This window comes from Rattus norvegicus, chromosome 8 (assembly GCF_036323735.1).
Source record: "Rattus norvegicus strain BN/NHsdMcwi chromosome 8, GRCr8, whole genome shotgun sequence".
Taxonomy (NCBI): Eukaryota; Metazoa; Chordata; class Mammalia; order Rodentia; family Muridae; genus Rattus; species Rattus norvegicus.
The window spans coordinates 75,997,315-76,013,929 of NC_086026.1; the positions used below are offsets into that span (position 1 = coordinate 75,997,315).

The following is a 16,615-nucleotide window of genomic DNA, read 5'->3' on the forward strand; positions in this document are numbered from 1 at the left end:
ATTATTATATGTCAAGTTCAAGCCTAGTGAGTACATCTGAACCCTCACTTCTGCTTTTCCTACTTAGAATCAGGACATTCTAAAATTCTTAGGAGTCTCTTCTGAGAGGAGATTTAAAGAGAATGATATTTAAGCTTCCTTGAAAACAGGGTTAGCAATGGTTAAGTCAAAGGTTGGAAATTTTAAGACTGACTTTTTTTTTTACCTTTTTTTTTTTTTTTTTTTTTTTTTTTTTTCAGAGCTGAGGACCGAACCCAGGGCCTTACGCTTGCTAGGTAAGCGCTCTACCACTGAGCTAAATCCCCAACCCCTTTTTTTAACCTTTTAAACATATTTTTTATGTTAAAAAGTACAAAATATATTGTTAAGTTACGCTATAATGTGTTTTTTAAATAAAGGAAGGATAAATGCAAGGTGACAAATCATGACTCTTAAGAGCTATAACTTGCCTCAATGAAAGAACAGAATCAGCCAAATATGGCAAACACTGGCAGTACCATACATTTGTAATGACCTGAATTCTCACAGGGATGGCATCCAAGAGAGGTAGAAAAAGCTACCACAGAGAAAGGACAGGTAACTAAACAGGACTGACCCTCCCATGATTCTAGTGAACATGGATTCATCATTCTAGAGCTGTAGAGCTGGACAGCACAGTGCCTGACACTGTAGATTTCTGTTGGTTTTATTTCACTTCTTTGTGTGTGGTTATTATGGATTGAACCTGTGAGCTCATACATAGCAGGCCAATACTCTACCACTGAGCCTAGCTCTCACTTCACTCTTAAGGTTGGAATAATAAGATAGTACACGGTGACAATTATTTCTCTGTAAGACTTGGACGAATCAGGGTTGGAAAAATGGCTCAGCCATAGCAGAACACTGGCTACTCTTTCAGAGGACCCCAGTTCAATTCCCAGCACTCATGTGTCAGCTCAGACCATGTGAGACTTTAGTTCCAGGGCTAATGAAATCCTCACACAGAGATGCATGCATGTAGGCAAAGAACTAATGCACATAAAATAAAGTTAAAAAGACTAGAAATAATCAAGAAACTTGAATTGTCCGTTACATATTCCTAGGGGATTTTAAATAGGCCAGTGTTTACTCAGTCCCTCTGCTCATCTAACAAAAGCTCTACTTAGAACACCCGTAGGACTACCAGCTTTGTAAGCACTGAGAAGCAGTAGAAAAACACAGACTTCTTCAGTGCCTTTCTTCAATACTCACCTAAAGTTAGGCATGATCTTCCAAACAACATAAAACAAGGACTCAGGACTAAATGCAGTCTGGCTGCCTTGCCACAAAGCGCACAGTGTCTTTCTAAACTCTTCTACCAAAGACCTGGAATAGAGGAAAAGATGGCAGCCTTAACATCTTCAAAAGGCCACCAGTTCAATACATACAGCTCAACTGTCTAAAATACACAATAGAAAATGAAAAGGCTTTGTCTTCTGCTCTGTGTCTGATAGCTATGTAAGAGCATTTCAAATACCCATATAAACAGCAGCACTACTGGCAAAACTAATTTTTACCTATATAGTTATCTTTGAGTGCGTCAAGGTAGTATCATTTTGTTTACAGAATTTAAAGAAAACACATAAAGCAGTAAAGCAGTAGATCATGTACAGGCAAAGCACTTAAGCATGTTCATTTAAAAAATGTCAATAAACAATAGAACATCCCTCCCCCTTCTCCCGCATGTTTCTTTCTTTGCCCCATAAGGCACTTCCAGCCTTATCTGTTCATCTCTGCCTCAGTGTAAGGCTCACAAGGCTGCTTCTAGGCTTAACACTACATGGTGATCCTTAAACCAAAACCTAGAAGAAACTTTCTCTTGATGATTTTTAGTGTTTTGTGACAGTACACCTAGCTATCTTGGAACTTGCTAAACAGATCAGGCTGCCTCAGACTCAAACTCCTCTGTTTCTACTGGAATTAAAGGTGTGTCCACCATGTCAGGCCTTCAGGACTGCTTTTACTTGGTTTTGTTCTACTTTTGACGGTAACTTCCTACTGCACATCTTCTTGGTCACGTCAAATTCATTATGTGCAAAGCTTCTCCAGTTTCTACTATTCCATGCTCTCCCTGCCCCACCCCCAGCTATACTTTACCTCTTTCATCAATCACATAAACTCCTAGAATAAAAACCTGGGAGTGTGCCACCTTCTGGGGGAATTTCCTCAGGAAAAAAGTAATCCTTATCAATCCCTTCTTTTTCCCAGAAGTAGGGCACATTACTAATAGTGGCAACCCACTATCTAGGACTAAGTAAATAAAAGATGAGCAACAAGGAACCTAATGACTTTGCAAAATAGTCCTGAACAGATCACCTCTAATTTTACATGAGAAAATAAAACCATGGATATTTTAGTTAATTATGATTTTCTGTGCACGTAGCTAAACCGATACTTTGAATTCAGTCCCTACATCTATCAGTACAAGCAACCACTCTTGGATACCTGACTGCAGGTTACTTTAGACAGCCGAAGCTTCTTTCTCAACCCTGTCATCTAGTAGGTGCCTCCCAGCAGATGCTGGAGTGGCCACAAGGGGCTTGCTTAGCTTTCCTTGCAGCTGAAGCAATGTGCATGTCTGAGGCAGCAGAGGTTAACTAACACTAAAAAGAAGGCAGACACAGCACCAAATGCTCTTTGGAGGTAGATGAGATAACAAGCACCACAGCAGAGGTGGCAGTGTCCCTGGAAGACAGTCCTGCATGCCTGTAGCTATGGTGTTGGTTCTGTTTCGCTTTCAACACATCCAGTAATGCAGACTCACCAACTGTTTTTCAGTAAATTAATTTTGGCCAAATCAGCCAGAAGTAATTTCTGTAGGCTATAACTAAATTTCAAGTATCACCAAAACACCAAATGCTATTCTTATCTATCGCACATATGTATTTTCTCCTCTTTATTTCACTGCTGACTCTGACATAATGGAAGCTCCATTAAACACAGGTACTTTCCCATTCATTCTATAGGCTCCCACAAAACAAAACTCCCTTTACACACCAAATGACCCCTTCTCCTATTGGGGCTCTAGCTGCATTAGCCAATATTCAAACACGTTCTTTCCTACTCCCTCTCCCTCTTCTCCCTCTCTTAGTCACTGAGGCAGGGCAGTATCTTACAAATCGGCTTTTCATAATTAGTGAGAAAGGACTGTGTGGGGGAGTGAAGCAGGCAGGCAGAAAAAACATTACATATATAACAGACGGGTAAGCCATAGCTGTGCTTCCTGAGGGTAAAGGGAAAGATGCACTAAGCTTCTATTGTAACAAAGCAGACCTTCTGAACCCCAGAAGGGCAAAGCTGCAGAGTCTGAATATAAACTGATCCTCAATAACAACCACCTCTGTTTGTAACCACTCCATATTAACTAAAATGGACTATTAATGTTATTATCCAAATGGGCTTTCCCTAACACTATCAGACCAATAGACTAAATAAACTAGTGATACTTATAGATGTCCACACCTGAAAGTCTGTGCATATATGCAGATGCCTGCAAAGACTCAGGTGCAGTGCTAAAATAGCCTTCCCATTATATTAGCAGGAATTTAAAAAAAACAATTATTAAGATTAGAAGCTAGATAAACATAATTTAAGAAGAGCTTTATAAAATCTACTTATTAGCTCGAATACAAAAGTCAGCAGAGAGGTTCATTTATTTTGCAGCTCAAAGCCAGCAAGGACATTTCTGATAACTCACACGTTGCTGTCCCCTTGGCTCCTGGTGTGGTATGTCCGCCTCCCTGCTGTTTTCCCATTCCTTAACTCCACAGCAGGCAGCTCTTTGAAATAACAGCAAAACTGCTCGATGTTACTATTTTAAAAGGAAGTGAAGAAAATTATTTTTTTAAAGAAAAGAATTTAAAGAACAGTAAAAAAGGCTCTACAAAATCTACACAAGAATTTTCAAAATGTGACATGTCACTTGCTTCCTCACACAGTACACATTACAGTTGTGTTTCACTGCTATTCCTTCACTCTAGAAATAGCACAGAAATACAATTTTGAGGGGATTTCCTTCCATCACAGGTTATCCTGTCTCTTCGTCCTTCCCTCCCCTTTCTCTTCACTCCTTACCTCCTTACCTTCTTCCCAGCCGCCCCCTCTTGCCTTGAACTTCCTGTGTGGTACCTTAGACTTCTACTCTACTACCCTACTTCCCAAATACTGATGTTACAGGCATGCATCAGCACACATAATCAGGCATCAAGGCTAGCCTGGTCTACCTATGTAGACAGTTCCTAGCTTATGTGTGCTGAGGATCACACACTAGGGTCTGATGTGTACTTGAAGTGCTCCCCAACAACTGAGCTACACACCTGCTTTTACTTCCCTCTTTTAGGGTACTTGCTCCCAGGTATTCAATAAAATAATTTCCTCAAATAAAACAAACCATGAAACCAACCATATTTTTCAGACATGCTATATAAGATCACAGGGACAAATGAACTAGAATTTCTCTGAGGAAGAACAGGTGAGCAAAAAGGCAAAACCTTTATGGCAGATTCAGTGTGGCTCAGCTCTATCCGGAGTGTGGCTCAGGAAGATAACTAACTCCAGCTTTTGATGCCTCATTAAAGTCTGAAAGTATAAAACTTTCAAAATAGTTTCTTCTATTGAGGTCAGCCCTATTGGCCACTCTTTTTTCAACACTCTGTGACATCTAAGGCTCTCACAACAGTGGCTGAAATCAGTTCTAAACCCAGTAGCCCAGGGGTCTACAGACCAAAGCCATGGGCTAGACACGTCCCCCAACCAGGGAACTTTCATGTTTTCTATGAAGGGCTGTATGTTTGGTTTTTTTCAAAAAAAAGTATCTTTTCCTTCTAACTGAGTTTGGCTATGTTGCCCAAGCTGGGTTTAAGCTGCCCATCTTCCTGCCCTAGCTTCCTGAGTAGCTGAGATCTGGATAAAATAGGAGAGAAACATGTACTTGGCCTAAAATGTTTACTATCTCACCATCACAGAGAAGGTGTCCTGACCGTCCTGTGGCCATTCAAGAAGCAATGAGAAACAAGAGCTAGCTGTAATTTTCTAACAAAAGATGCCTGAAGGAGTTTAGACAAACTGCATTATTTATTCTCCCTCCTCTATGAAGTAGGAGTTATTCTCTCAATTTTACTGATGAGAAAAAAGCACAGAAACTAGAGTCAGAGACAGAACAGGCTCTGAACAATGGGCTGTGTGTCCCAAGCTCCAGACTACAGCATTTGTTACCTGAGTGACTGAAGGATAGCATTCATGAAGCACGTGTTGCCCAAATTCCGAAGGCCTGTGGCACAAATGGCAGCCGTACTTCCCTGTAACACGGAGGAAGAGGCCATCAGTGCCGGCAAGGACGGCTAGCTACCTCAAACATCTAAGTTAAGCCACTCTGTTTGAAACTCCAGCACCATGCCTATCTGGAAGTATTCCTTTTCCCTTTTCTGCCTAGTGACTATTTCAGACAAATTTTCTAGGCTATATGAGGGCACAAATATTTTAGCATCTGTCTCAGAAAATAAGCATCAATAAGTACCATGGATGCAAAACAAAAGAGAAATACATTTTAAGGTAATACAGTTTCAAGATTCTACTAAAAATATAAATTGAAAAATCAAAACATGTAAACCTCAACTTTTAACTGAAAAGCATACTCAAGTGAAAGATATTTTCCTAAAAGTGAGGCATGAACCGTAAAACACTACCTGAACTTCTTAAATACAAGAGGCTTGGTTTTCTGATTAGTTCAACAAATGCCCCAAGACATCTGAATAATACACCAAGAGGCAAATTCTGCAGTCCAACCCAAAAGTTCACTGTCTATAATTCAGATGGCTAAGACAGCACCTTAGCTATTTCTTCTAAAAAATCCTTGACTTTATCCACATAGTGACAGCAAAGAGTTAAACACAAGGCAAAAATACTGCCGAGTCATTTAAAAATATGTAGTGACTTTAAAATTCTGTTAATTTATGAGTGGTTTCCAAAATGAGGATGAATACTTCATGGTGAAATTACACTAATGAAGCCCTGAGGCAAAACAAAACAACAACAAAAAAACAAAAAACAAAAAACCAAAAGCTCAGACCAATTGAATCTGGGGAACTGTGTGGGACAGTTTTATGTCAGCTTGACACAAGCTATAGTTATCTGAGACTAGGGAACCTTAATTAAGAAAATGACTTCCTTACAACCAGGCTGTAGGCAATCATGTAGGGAATATCCCTAATTAGTGGTTGATGAGGGAGGGCCTTGCCCACTGTGGATGAGGCCCCTGATCCTGGGTTCTGTGAGCAAGCTGAGCAAGCCATGTAAGCAAACCTGTAAGCAGCACCACTCCTTGGCCTCTACAGACATCAGCTCCTGCCTCCTGGTTCCTGCCCTGTTTCAGTTCCTGTCCTGACTGCCTTTAATGATGAATTGTATTGTAGAGGTGTAAGCCAAACAAAAACTTTCCTCTGCAAGTTTCTTTGGTCACAGCACTTCATGAAAGCAGTAACAATCCTAACAAGAGTGAAGGCTCTCTCAGAGGGCCACAGAAGTGCCTAAGTAGCACTCAGAGCCATGTGCTTGACTGAGTGTGCAGGGTGTGGTGGGCCAGACCTTCAGTCCCAGCCCGCAGGGGGGGGGGCTGGGGGCAGGGGGCAGAGGGCAAAGGGCAGAGGGCAGAGGGCAGAGGGCAGAGGCAGGCAGATCTCTGAGTTTGAGGCCAGCCCTGTCTACATAAAGAATTCTAAGATAGCCAGGAGCTACATAAATTGTCTCCAAAAAGGAGTTGGGAGGGCGAAACACTTCAAATCAAGGCACACTTAATAAAAGTTTGTAATAGGTAAGGGCACTTGTTAGAGCTGTGACAAAGAGTAATTAGACATAAGAATAAATTTTAAATACTTACATTTACTTTTAATAACTTGCTATTCAGTGATGAGTTTTCCAATAATTTTCTTTTTCTGTGCCTGTCAGCTGTAAAAGCTGAGCTATTAAAACATAAGGAGACAGTTTAAAAGATGTTTGTTTTTTTAAAATAGAAGTCATATTTTATTCTCAGTTATTCTCAAAATAGTGGAATCCTCTAGACCAATGGTCCTCAACCTATGGGTTGTGACCTTTTGTGGGGGTTGAACAACCCTTTCACAGGAGTCTCATAACAGATATTATGATTCATAACAGGAGCAAATTTACAGTATGAGGTATCAACAAAAATGATTTTATAGTTGGGGTCATGACACCAATATGCCCATGCTACCTCTGCTTATTTCTTAATGGTATGTAAGTACGTATTGGAGTTATTTGCAGCATTGCTATTTTTTTTAAAGCTGCAAAAAATTACTGTTTGTTTTTCTAGCTTGTGCTAATGTGTGTACTAGTTTCCAAGCTTGTGGACATCCAGAAAGATCTGTACCTTTGTACTTTTTCAACAGCATCCCTGAGCTTCTTCCTAGCTATATGAAAGGTGGCAGCATCCTCGTTATGTGTAGCAGCTGTCTACACGTAGACTTAATTAAAACTGAACAGCAGTTTCTCAGTGACTTAGAGGCTCTTCAGTACCTCTGCCTCCCACCAGACATGAAGGAACTAAAAGCACTTTGAAAAAGTAAGTAGCCAAAGGATGACACAAGTACCTAGACTCATGGCTCTTCCCTTTCAGTGTTATAATCTATTCAGGCAGTGGGAAGTGCATAAAAACCTTTAGTTCAACAGACATCATACAGTGTTGAAATGAAGATATATTTCCTCTCTATTATTTTGGAATATTCTACTAATTTACACTGAAGACATCAAAAGACACTCTAGATGGCATGTTTTCACAATACTTTCAATACACCAAACCAATTGCCAAAATAAATTGTAGGTGATCTGTAATGAACTCAACAAACTTCACTTGAGGCAACTTGCATTATGGGGCCACGCAGCTTCAAAGGCTATGTGGGTTTCTATTTACCATTTCAGCTAGGGAGTTTTATCTGAACAAGCAATTTAACTATATTAAAACAAGTCTTCACATCAATTCTTCAATTTCTTTCTGGTCACAAATCATCCCCAACTCCTTGTAATTTCAAGTTCTATGGACTTCTTTACCAAAGAGAAGAATAGACTGAGGTCCTATGTTGTGGTTTATTTGCAAAGTACACACCAAGACACTTGAAACTAACTTCTCTTAAAATAATACAGAAATTGTCTTCCAAAGCAGATCTTCAATTCAGCAGAAAATTTCTAATGCCAAATACTTCTATAATTATCTTAATGTTCTGTTATGATGCTTCCTTGCAACCACCAAATTCTTCCTTGTGAGTGAACTGAAATTAGCTCGTAACTTTGTGGGTAGTAGTAATTTAAAAACAAGCTCTTGGGCCTTGGATATAGTTTACAATAAATACTGAATGAAATATGGGCAGAGTTTAGCTATCTAACTCCAAGGCTTTTTTATCTACATTTCAACTGCATTCGTATCTTGCTGGTTATAAAGCTCTCCAAAAAACAAAAACCAAAATAACAAACAAACAAACAAACAAACAAACAGAAAACACCACCTGGTGACTCCACTACTCACTTTTCCAAGTTCTGTAAGTGTTCTCTCACTTTCTGTACCAGGCCCAGCTTGGTGTCATTGACCACAAAATCATCACAGCGGTAACTGCAAAGAAAATCCTAATCAGTGTGTATAAAGAGCCTGGGAAAAATGCATCATCAGTGCAGCACTGAGAGCCGGGCTGCTGCGACAGACTCACAGGGCTGGCTCTACAGCCACTGTGCTGGGCTGAGCTTCAGGAGGATTTGGATTCCACAATGGAATGTTTTTAACAACCTTTTCTTAAAGCCACGTAGGCAATGAACACTAGTCTTTTCACATTTTTATATAAAAGCTCTTCAGTTCTTCTTTTGAAAATGAAATAAGCTGCTCCATGAGCTACATTTTTTTTAGTGGAACATAATATACAGAAAAGGAAACAAAGGCGCCCGTTCTTTCCCAGAAGCAGTAAGCCTCACACCTTACAGTGATAATTCTCAACCGAAATTAGTAGGAAGTTTGGAGGAGGAAAACCTAAAGTGAAAAGTAGAGAAAATGTAATTAACCTGTAGGAAAACCCATAAAAAAACTAAAAAAATGTACAGTAAACATTTAATTAATAAAAAAGAATTCTGATGAGTAGGGAATATCTTCCAGGCCTAGGCTGTATCTTTTCAGTACAATGATGAAAATTTGAGAAAAAAAATGTTCACAGTGGTTTTAAAAAAATCGGTAGTTTATGTGGTATTAAGTCAGTAAGTAAATAAATAATACAAGGACTTGCACAAAATAAACTTTGATTTTTTTTTCTTTTCTTTTTTTCGGAGCTGGGGACCGAACCCAGGGCCTTGTGCTTGTTAGGCAAGCGCTCTACCACTGAGCTAAATCTTACCCAGCCCCAAACTTCGATTTTTTGCATTAGCATTCAATTTTTTTCCTGGAAGGTCAGTTTTAACAAAAACTACTTAAAGGTTTGGTTTGGTTTTTAATATGCAGCTTTGTATAAAACCATTGTTTATTAAGCACCCAAAAATAAAAATAACATTCTGAGAAAACAAAACTTTGAAAGCATAGCAATTAGTAATAAGTTGGTTGGTCACCTGGAGCACAATTCAAAAAGGTGTCTCGTATATGAAATTGCTTGACAGGAGAAAGTAATTTAAGAAAACAATTACACACAAAATTATGGCAGTGAAAATTTAAACAAATGATGTGTTTGGAGGCTTTAGAATGTCACCTGTATGGTTAGTGAACATACACGTCAATCAGGACTTCTCTAGGACAGTCTTCAAGCTCCCATGATTAACTCCAAGCTTTCCCACAAACATCCAGGGCAAACCTTCACACCCCAGAACTACTATTCTTTCTAGAATCAAGATGCCTATAAGAACATAGGTTTAATTATTTCCCCTCTCAGCATAAATAATAAGGGGTAAGGCTACTTTATCTTTGAAAATCTGGGTTTCAGGTACGTGGTACCTCAAAGAACATTAAGCATTCCTTAAAGAACAAATTACCTTTTTATTCTGTTTCCATAAATCAATGTACATCATTTTGATAAAATAGTACCCAGGTGTTCAAACCAGAACCACTCCAATTGCCACACTAGGAGATGCAATGTAAGCAACTTCAGATTGTAAGGTGCCACCACACACGAGGAGTAAACCTCTAGCTGCTCCCCGAAGATGGTTCTTTTGTTTAAAGAAAAAAAGATTTCAAAATAAGTAACTGATTTCCTTCTTAAAGTATAGCTTTTGGTATGCCATGGATTCAGCCTAGGATATAAAATAACATTGGCTAAAGTAATATTTTTATATATTGAAATATGTAGATTTATGTGTAACCTTGTCCTGTACTGAGCCTGGCTCAAGCAAGTCATTTCCTCTCTCCAAATGAGTCACTTTGTCTTCATTACTAAATTGTAGAAATGTGCCGAGATGGCTAAACACAAACACAACTGAACTTGTAGAAAGTTTCATTAATGTGCTTACCCTACAACTAATGTAATGTCAAACCTTCCTCTATTAGCCACAATTTCAGCCTGTATTTTCATCTTTCTGATGTAAGATGTGGTGATGTACAAGCCAGGTGCTTGCATCATTTCTAGCCTTACACAGAACATCACCAATCATATATCAACAGAGTCTAATGGCATTCCTACGAAACAATGGAGAGATGTAGTATGTTTATATCAGCTTATGCAAACAGCACCAGTTACAGGAAGACCTAAGTAAATAAACTGACTGATAAGCAAACTGAAATATTATTACTTAATTATAACCATTTTCAAGATGAAAATTAAGAATGGAGGTGCTGTGGAGATTTGCTGTACAAGTATGAAACCCTAAGTACAAACCTAGCATCCACAAAAAAATGGCATGGCAGTATGATCGTGTAAAAACAGCACATAAGCATAACCTAATACTGGGGAGTGGGAGGGGTAGACAGAGACAAGAAATACTGAGGGCTTGCTAGTTGCCAACCTAGGTACAGCAAGCTCCAGGTTCAAAAGAAGAAAATATAGAATAATAGAGGAAGACTCCTAATACTTACCTCTGTCCTCTAGATGCATACACGGGCAAGTTCAATGCTATCTATCTATCTATCTATCTATCTATCTATCTATCTATCTACATGCATGTATATATCATACATACAAGAATAGAGAGAAAATTATTTTTTGGAAAAAGGGTTTCTGTGTATAGCTCTGGCTGTCCTGGTATTGGCTCTGTAGACCAATATGACTTTGAATTCAGATATCTGTCTGCCTCTGCCTCCCAAGTACTGATTTAAAGATATGTGCCACCATGCCTGGCCTTTTTTTTTTCCAGAATGGGGAGAAATTCTAATATTCAGATAAACATATACTATTGAGGGGTTGGGGATTTAGCTCAGTGGTAGAGCGCTTGCCTAGCAAGCACAAGGCCCTGGCTGGGTTCAGTCCCCAGCTCAAAAAAAAAAAAAAAAAAAAAACAAAAAAAAAAAACAAAACAAAACACAACAAAAAAAATATACTATTGAGACAGAAATAAAGTATAGATTAGAAGAAAAATAAATAACTTTAAAGGAGGTTTATCACAAATGTTGGACTCCACAGTAAGACCAACAGAATCAACTAACAAGGACCCTCAGGTGCTCCCAGAGAGTGAACCACCAACCAAAAAGCAAGCAAGGGCTAGACCTAGAGCCCCTGCACATTTCTAGCAGAAGCACAGCTTCATCTTCATGCAGGTCCCCCAACAACTACAGCGGGGTTGGGGGGCTGTCCCTGAATCTGTTACCTGCCTGTGGATCCTGTTCCCCTAACTGGGCTGCCTTGTCTGGCCTCAGTGGGAAAGGATGCACCTAGTAAGGCAGTGACTTGATGTGCCAGGGTGGGGTAAGGGATGGGGTAAGTGCGGGTGGGTGGGTAGGGGTGGGTAGTAGGGGGTGAGGAGGGTGAAATAGGGGAAGGATCTGCATAAGGGGATATTAGGAGGAGAAGTGGGACTGATATTGGTATGTAAATAAAAATTTTTAAAAATAGTAATTACAAGTTGACATGGAAAATTTAAAAGACTGTGTAAAAAACTTTTTTAGATAATAAAGCACATAAAGAGAATATTTCAAAAATGTATTTTAACATAAAAAGTTCCCTTTTCAATAAAAAAATAACTGAATTGGGCACAAACGGAAACATCAGAAAGTAGCAGATTTTCAGAGGGCCTAGAGCATGAATCCAATACCAAGTGATAAGCCCTGAGATCCTATACACACTAAGCAAGTTGTATTTATGTATTTAGGAATATATATACGTGTGTGTGTGTGTGTGTGTGTGTGTGTGTGTGTGCACGCACACACACACAATAACAAAGAAAACGGCCATGAATTTGAAAGAGAATGAAGGTGATGCACGGGAGGGGTTGGAGGGAAGAAACAGAAATAGGGGAAATTATAGGAGTATAATTTTAAAAATTAAAGCTGCTATTAAAAAGTGGTAAGAGATACTAAGACTGGGTGTGGTGGTATATATCTTTAACCCCATCATCTGGGAGACAGAAGCAGGCAGATTGGATCCCAGTCTGGCCTATATATTGAGTTTCAGGTCAGCCAGAACTTTATAGTCAAAAATAAAAAACAAATAAATACTAAAATGGGTTAGTGGGTGGGGGAACACCCTCATAGAAGCAGGGGGAGGAGGGATGGCATAGGGGGTTTATGGATGGGAAAATAGAGAAAGGGAATATTTGAAATGTAAATAAAAAATTTCATAAATAAATAAATAAATATTAAAAAGGTAAGAGACATTGCCCAATGATAATTCAGATATGCTGTGTCTCAAATGATGTGCAATTCTACAAAGAAATGCCTCTGGGATCTCAGAAACCTGCTTGTTTTCTAATGAGAGACAGAAAAGGAGTGAATCTGATAAGACAGGAGGTAGGGAAGAACTGGGAGTAGAGAGAGGGGAAACATAATCAGAATATAAATAAATATCTGGTCATTAAACTCATTTATCTCCTACCATTTTTATTTAATAATAAATTTTTTGAAACTATACTCTTCTCATTTCCACTTTCCTTCCCTCCCTCCAACCCCTCCCATGCAGCCCCTTTGCTCTCTCAAACTCATGACCTTCTTACTTTAATTGTTTATATATATATATATATATATATATGCACATGTGTATTCATTATTATATAAACACAACTTGTTCAGGCTTCTGCAGGAAAATAATAAAATAAAAACATCAGAATTGAGCAAAACAAACAGAAGGAAACGAGCCCACGAGCATGCACAAAAAACAGAGACCCATCTCTCATATACTCAGGAATCCCACAAAAACACTAAACTGGAAGTTATGATATATAGGCAAAGGACATATGGAGGAGAGGAGAGGGCTAAATGAAAGATTCCATATATATATGGAAGACAAAAAGATCTGACATGACACTGTGGTGAGACAAGGAAGGATCCTCCGAAGATGCCACTGGGTTAGTGTTCTGTTGGCTACCTACTGTGGGCATGCACTCGTAAGAGTATTTGGTTTCCCCAGTGAGGCTCCCTTGGCAAAAAAACTAAATTTTCATTTGGAAGATTGCTTCTGCGTTAGGGACCAGGGCATGTGTCCACTTCTCCTTTTAGTTCTAAGGCCCATCTGATGTAGACCTGTGTGGTCCTGTGCATGCTGCTTCAGTCTGTGTGACTTGTGTGTAGATCCTGCTGATTTAGAGGGCTTGGTACCTTCCACCCCTCCTGGCTCTGACATTTTTTTGCCTCATCTTCTGAAGGATTCTGAGCCCTGGGGGAGGGATTTGATGGAAATGTCCCTTTCAGGGTTGAGTATTTCAAGGTCTCTTACTCTCTATATAAGGTCTGCCTGTGGTCTCTGTATCTGTTCTCATCTGTTTCAGGAGGAAACTTTTCTGATGGCTGAGCAAGGCACCGATCTACAAGTGTAGTGGGATGTCATTGGGAGTCATTTCATTGCCACTTTTTCATGTATTTAGCAGTAGTATTTATTATTTGGTCTTATCCTAAGTCCCTGGGCTATCTACTCTCACATTCTTAGTCACCCAAATGATGTCAGGTATGGATTCCCTCTCCATGCTTTGTGCCACCATTGCGCTAGCATGTCTTACAGACAGGACACATTGCAGCTCAGAGAGTCTGTGGCTGGGTTGATGTTTACATTTCTCCTTTGGCGGTGTGCAGAGTACTTTCCTGTACTAAAGACACTACTAGCATGTATGGGGTGAAGACTATGTATGGCTATACAAGCTTGACTTCCACATGTTCCATGTGTTCTGTAGGTATTGTTCTTCAGCAATGGGGCTTTGAATCAGTTTCTGAAGAACAACCTGTAGTCTTGGCAACAGCCTGGGTTATTTGGGAGTTCCCATGGAACTCTTCCATTTTGACAACTTAATTAGATGTAAGCCAATCCTGGTACTGAAAGCTCGATTTGATGATAAAATATGGTCTGTTGTATTTCCCACACTATTTGGCAATTTCATTTAGATTCCCTTCATATATGTGTACATTTTATGAAGTCTACTGTATTAGAGTTCCATATTACCCCTTTAATGGCTCTTATCATAGAAGTCTCTCCACATAGTCTCCCTCATCTGCTCTTTCCTCCCACTCTCCACTTGACCTCCTATTCTAGGCCCCACCCCCATCCATTCATAACTATCTATTCTATTTCCCTTTTTTAGGGGAGATCTAGCTGTCCACCCTAGTCTCTCACTCTGTGCCTCAACTCTGTGGTTATCATTGACTTAACAGCTACAAGCAAGCCCTAGCACATGAAAATAAGTGCTCCACAAAGTCCAGCTGAAAGGTACATTAGAAAGCTCTCACAGCATTTCAAATGTAAATTAAAAAATCCAATCAGGGTTGGGGATTTAGCTCAGTGGTAGAGCGCTTGCCTAGCATGCGCAAGGCCCTGGGTTCAGTCCCCAGCTCAAAAAAAAAAAAAAAAAAAAACAAATCCAATCAACGTTTTAAAGTGGAAAAAGGCTTCTTCCTTTCCCCTAGTGGCAGCCATCAGGTGAGCCAAGATGGGTGCATACAAGTACACCCAGGAGCTGTGGAGCAAGAAGCAGTCCGATGTGATGCGCTTTCTTCTGAGGGTCCGCTGCTGGCAATATCACCAGCTCTCTGCGCTGCACAGGGCTCCCTATCCCACCTGGCCTGATAAAGCTCGGAGGCTGGGATACAAGGCTAAGCAAGGTTATGTTATTTACAGGATTCTTGTCCTCCGTGGTGGTCCCAAATGACCATTTCCTAAGAGTACAACTTATGGCAAGCCTGTCCACCATGGTGTTAACCAGCGGTAACACCCAAAGCCTTCAGTCCGTTCCTGAGGAGAGAGCTGGGGGCCATTGTGGGGCTTTGAAAGTCCTGAATTCCTACTGGGTTGGTGAAGATTCCACATAGAAATTTTTTGAGGTTATCCTCATTGATCCATCCCATAAAGCTATCAGAAGAAATCCTGACACCCAGTGAATCACCACAAGCACAGGGAGATGCATGAGCTGACAACTGCTGGCTGCAGGAGCCGTGGCCTTGGAAAGGGCAACAAGTTCCACCACACTATTGGTGGATCTCCCTGTGCAGCCTGGAGAAAGCACAATACTTCTTCAGCTCCACCATTACCCCTAATACACGTGATATTTGTAAAATTCATATCCAATAAACAATTTAGGACAGTCAATAAAAAGTTTTAAAGTAAAAAAAATGAAACAAACGAAGAAAGCTCTCTTAGCTTCTTTGCAACTTGTACTGAGAAACTGTGAAAGGAGAAACTGGGCAAGATTCAGATAAGTCTTTGTTGTGCAAGCAAATTCAGAATTCGTGATCTTTTCACACAGACTACATCACTGGACTAACTGTTAAGCAATTACATTTATACTTATGTGAGCTTTTATTTAGTGATTTTTAGTGACTTTCAAGTAAATATGAGCTCCACTTAGACTATTTTCTAAGTAAGGAGAAAGCCTCATTTATTTTGTAGAAAAGGGGAAAAACAAAACAAAACAAAAAATCAAAACAGAAAAACTAGGTAAATTGAGCATTAAAAAAAATTTACAAAGTATATTTGGGAAGCTGAAGAGACAGCTCTTCAGAGGACCCAAGTTCAATCCTAGCATCCACAATGGGCAGGCTCAGAAACCACCTATAACTCCAGCTCCAGGGGAATTTAAAGCCCTCTTCTGGCCTCCACAGGCACCTACACAGATGTGGCATGCATGCATACATTCATTCATATATATATATATATATATATATATATATATATATAATAAAACTTTTTTAAAAATTAGAAAGCATAGTAACATTTGAAGTCACTGGATAAGGAAATGGAGGGCAGCACTGGTATCTGCGTTTCTAATCCATGAAACAAGCAGAGAAGAGAGCATGTATCCTTGAGCTAGACTTAATTAGTTTAAGGCTCTGTGGTAAAGTGCTTCAGCATTTGAAGTTCAATCCTTAGCAACGAAGAAAAACAGAAAACAAAAAACCTCAGCAGTTTTAAACTTCACCTAGTCAACGGTTAATAAATCCTAGTTAGACATATAATATATTGGGAGGCAGAGGCAAGTGGACCTCTGAGTTCAAGGCCAG

General features: G+C 39.6%; 1 protein-coding gene across 4 annotated transcripts in view; it reads right to left on the bottom strand.

Moving 5' to 3' along the window:
• The window catches only part of Usp3 (ubiquitin specific peptidase 3), a 75,874-nt gene that overhangs the window by 24,037 nt on the left and 35,222 nt on the right, over positions 1–16,615 (bottom strand). For all 4 annotated transcript variants that reach the window (XM_039081751.2, XM_063265769.1, XM_039081750.2 and 1 more), the window contains 5 exons: positions 8,549–8,632; positions 6,893–6,974; positions 5,233–5,315; positions 3,716–3,829; positions 1,231–1,344 (listed from right to left, as the gene is read on the bottom strand). In XM_039081751.2, the coding sequence (XP_038937679.1) occupies positions 1,231–1,344; positions 3,716–3,829; positions 5,233–5,315; positions 6,893–6,974; positions 8,549–8,632 (477 nt within the window). The remainder of the gene's footprint in view (positions 1–1,230; positions 1,345–3,715; positions 3,830–5,232; positions 5,316–6,892; positions 6,975–8,548; positions 8,633–16,615) is intronic.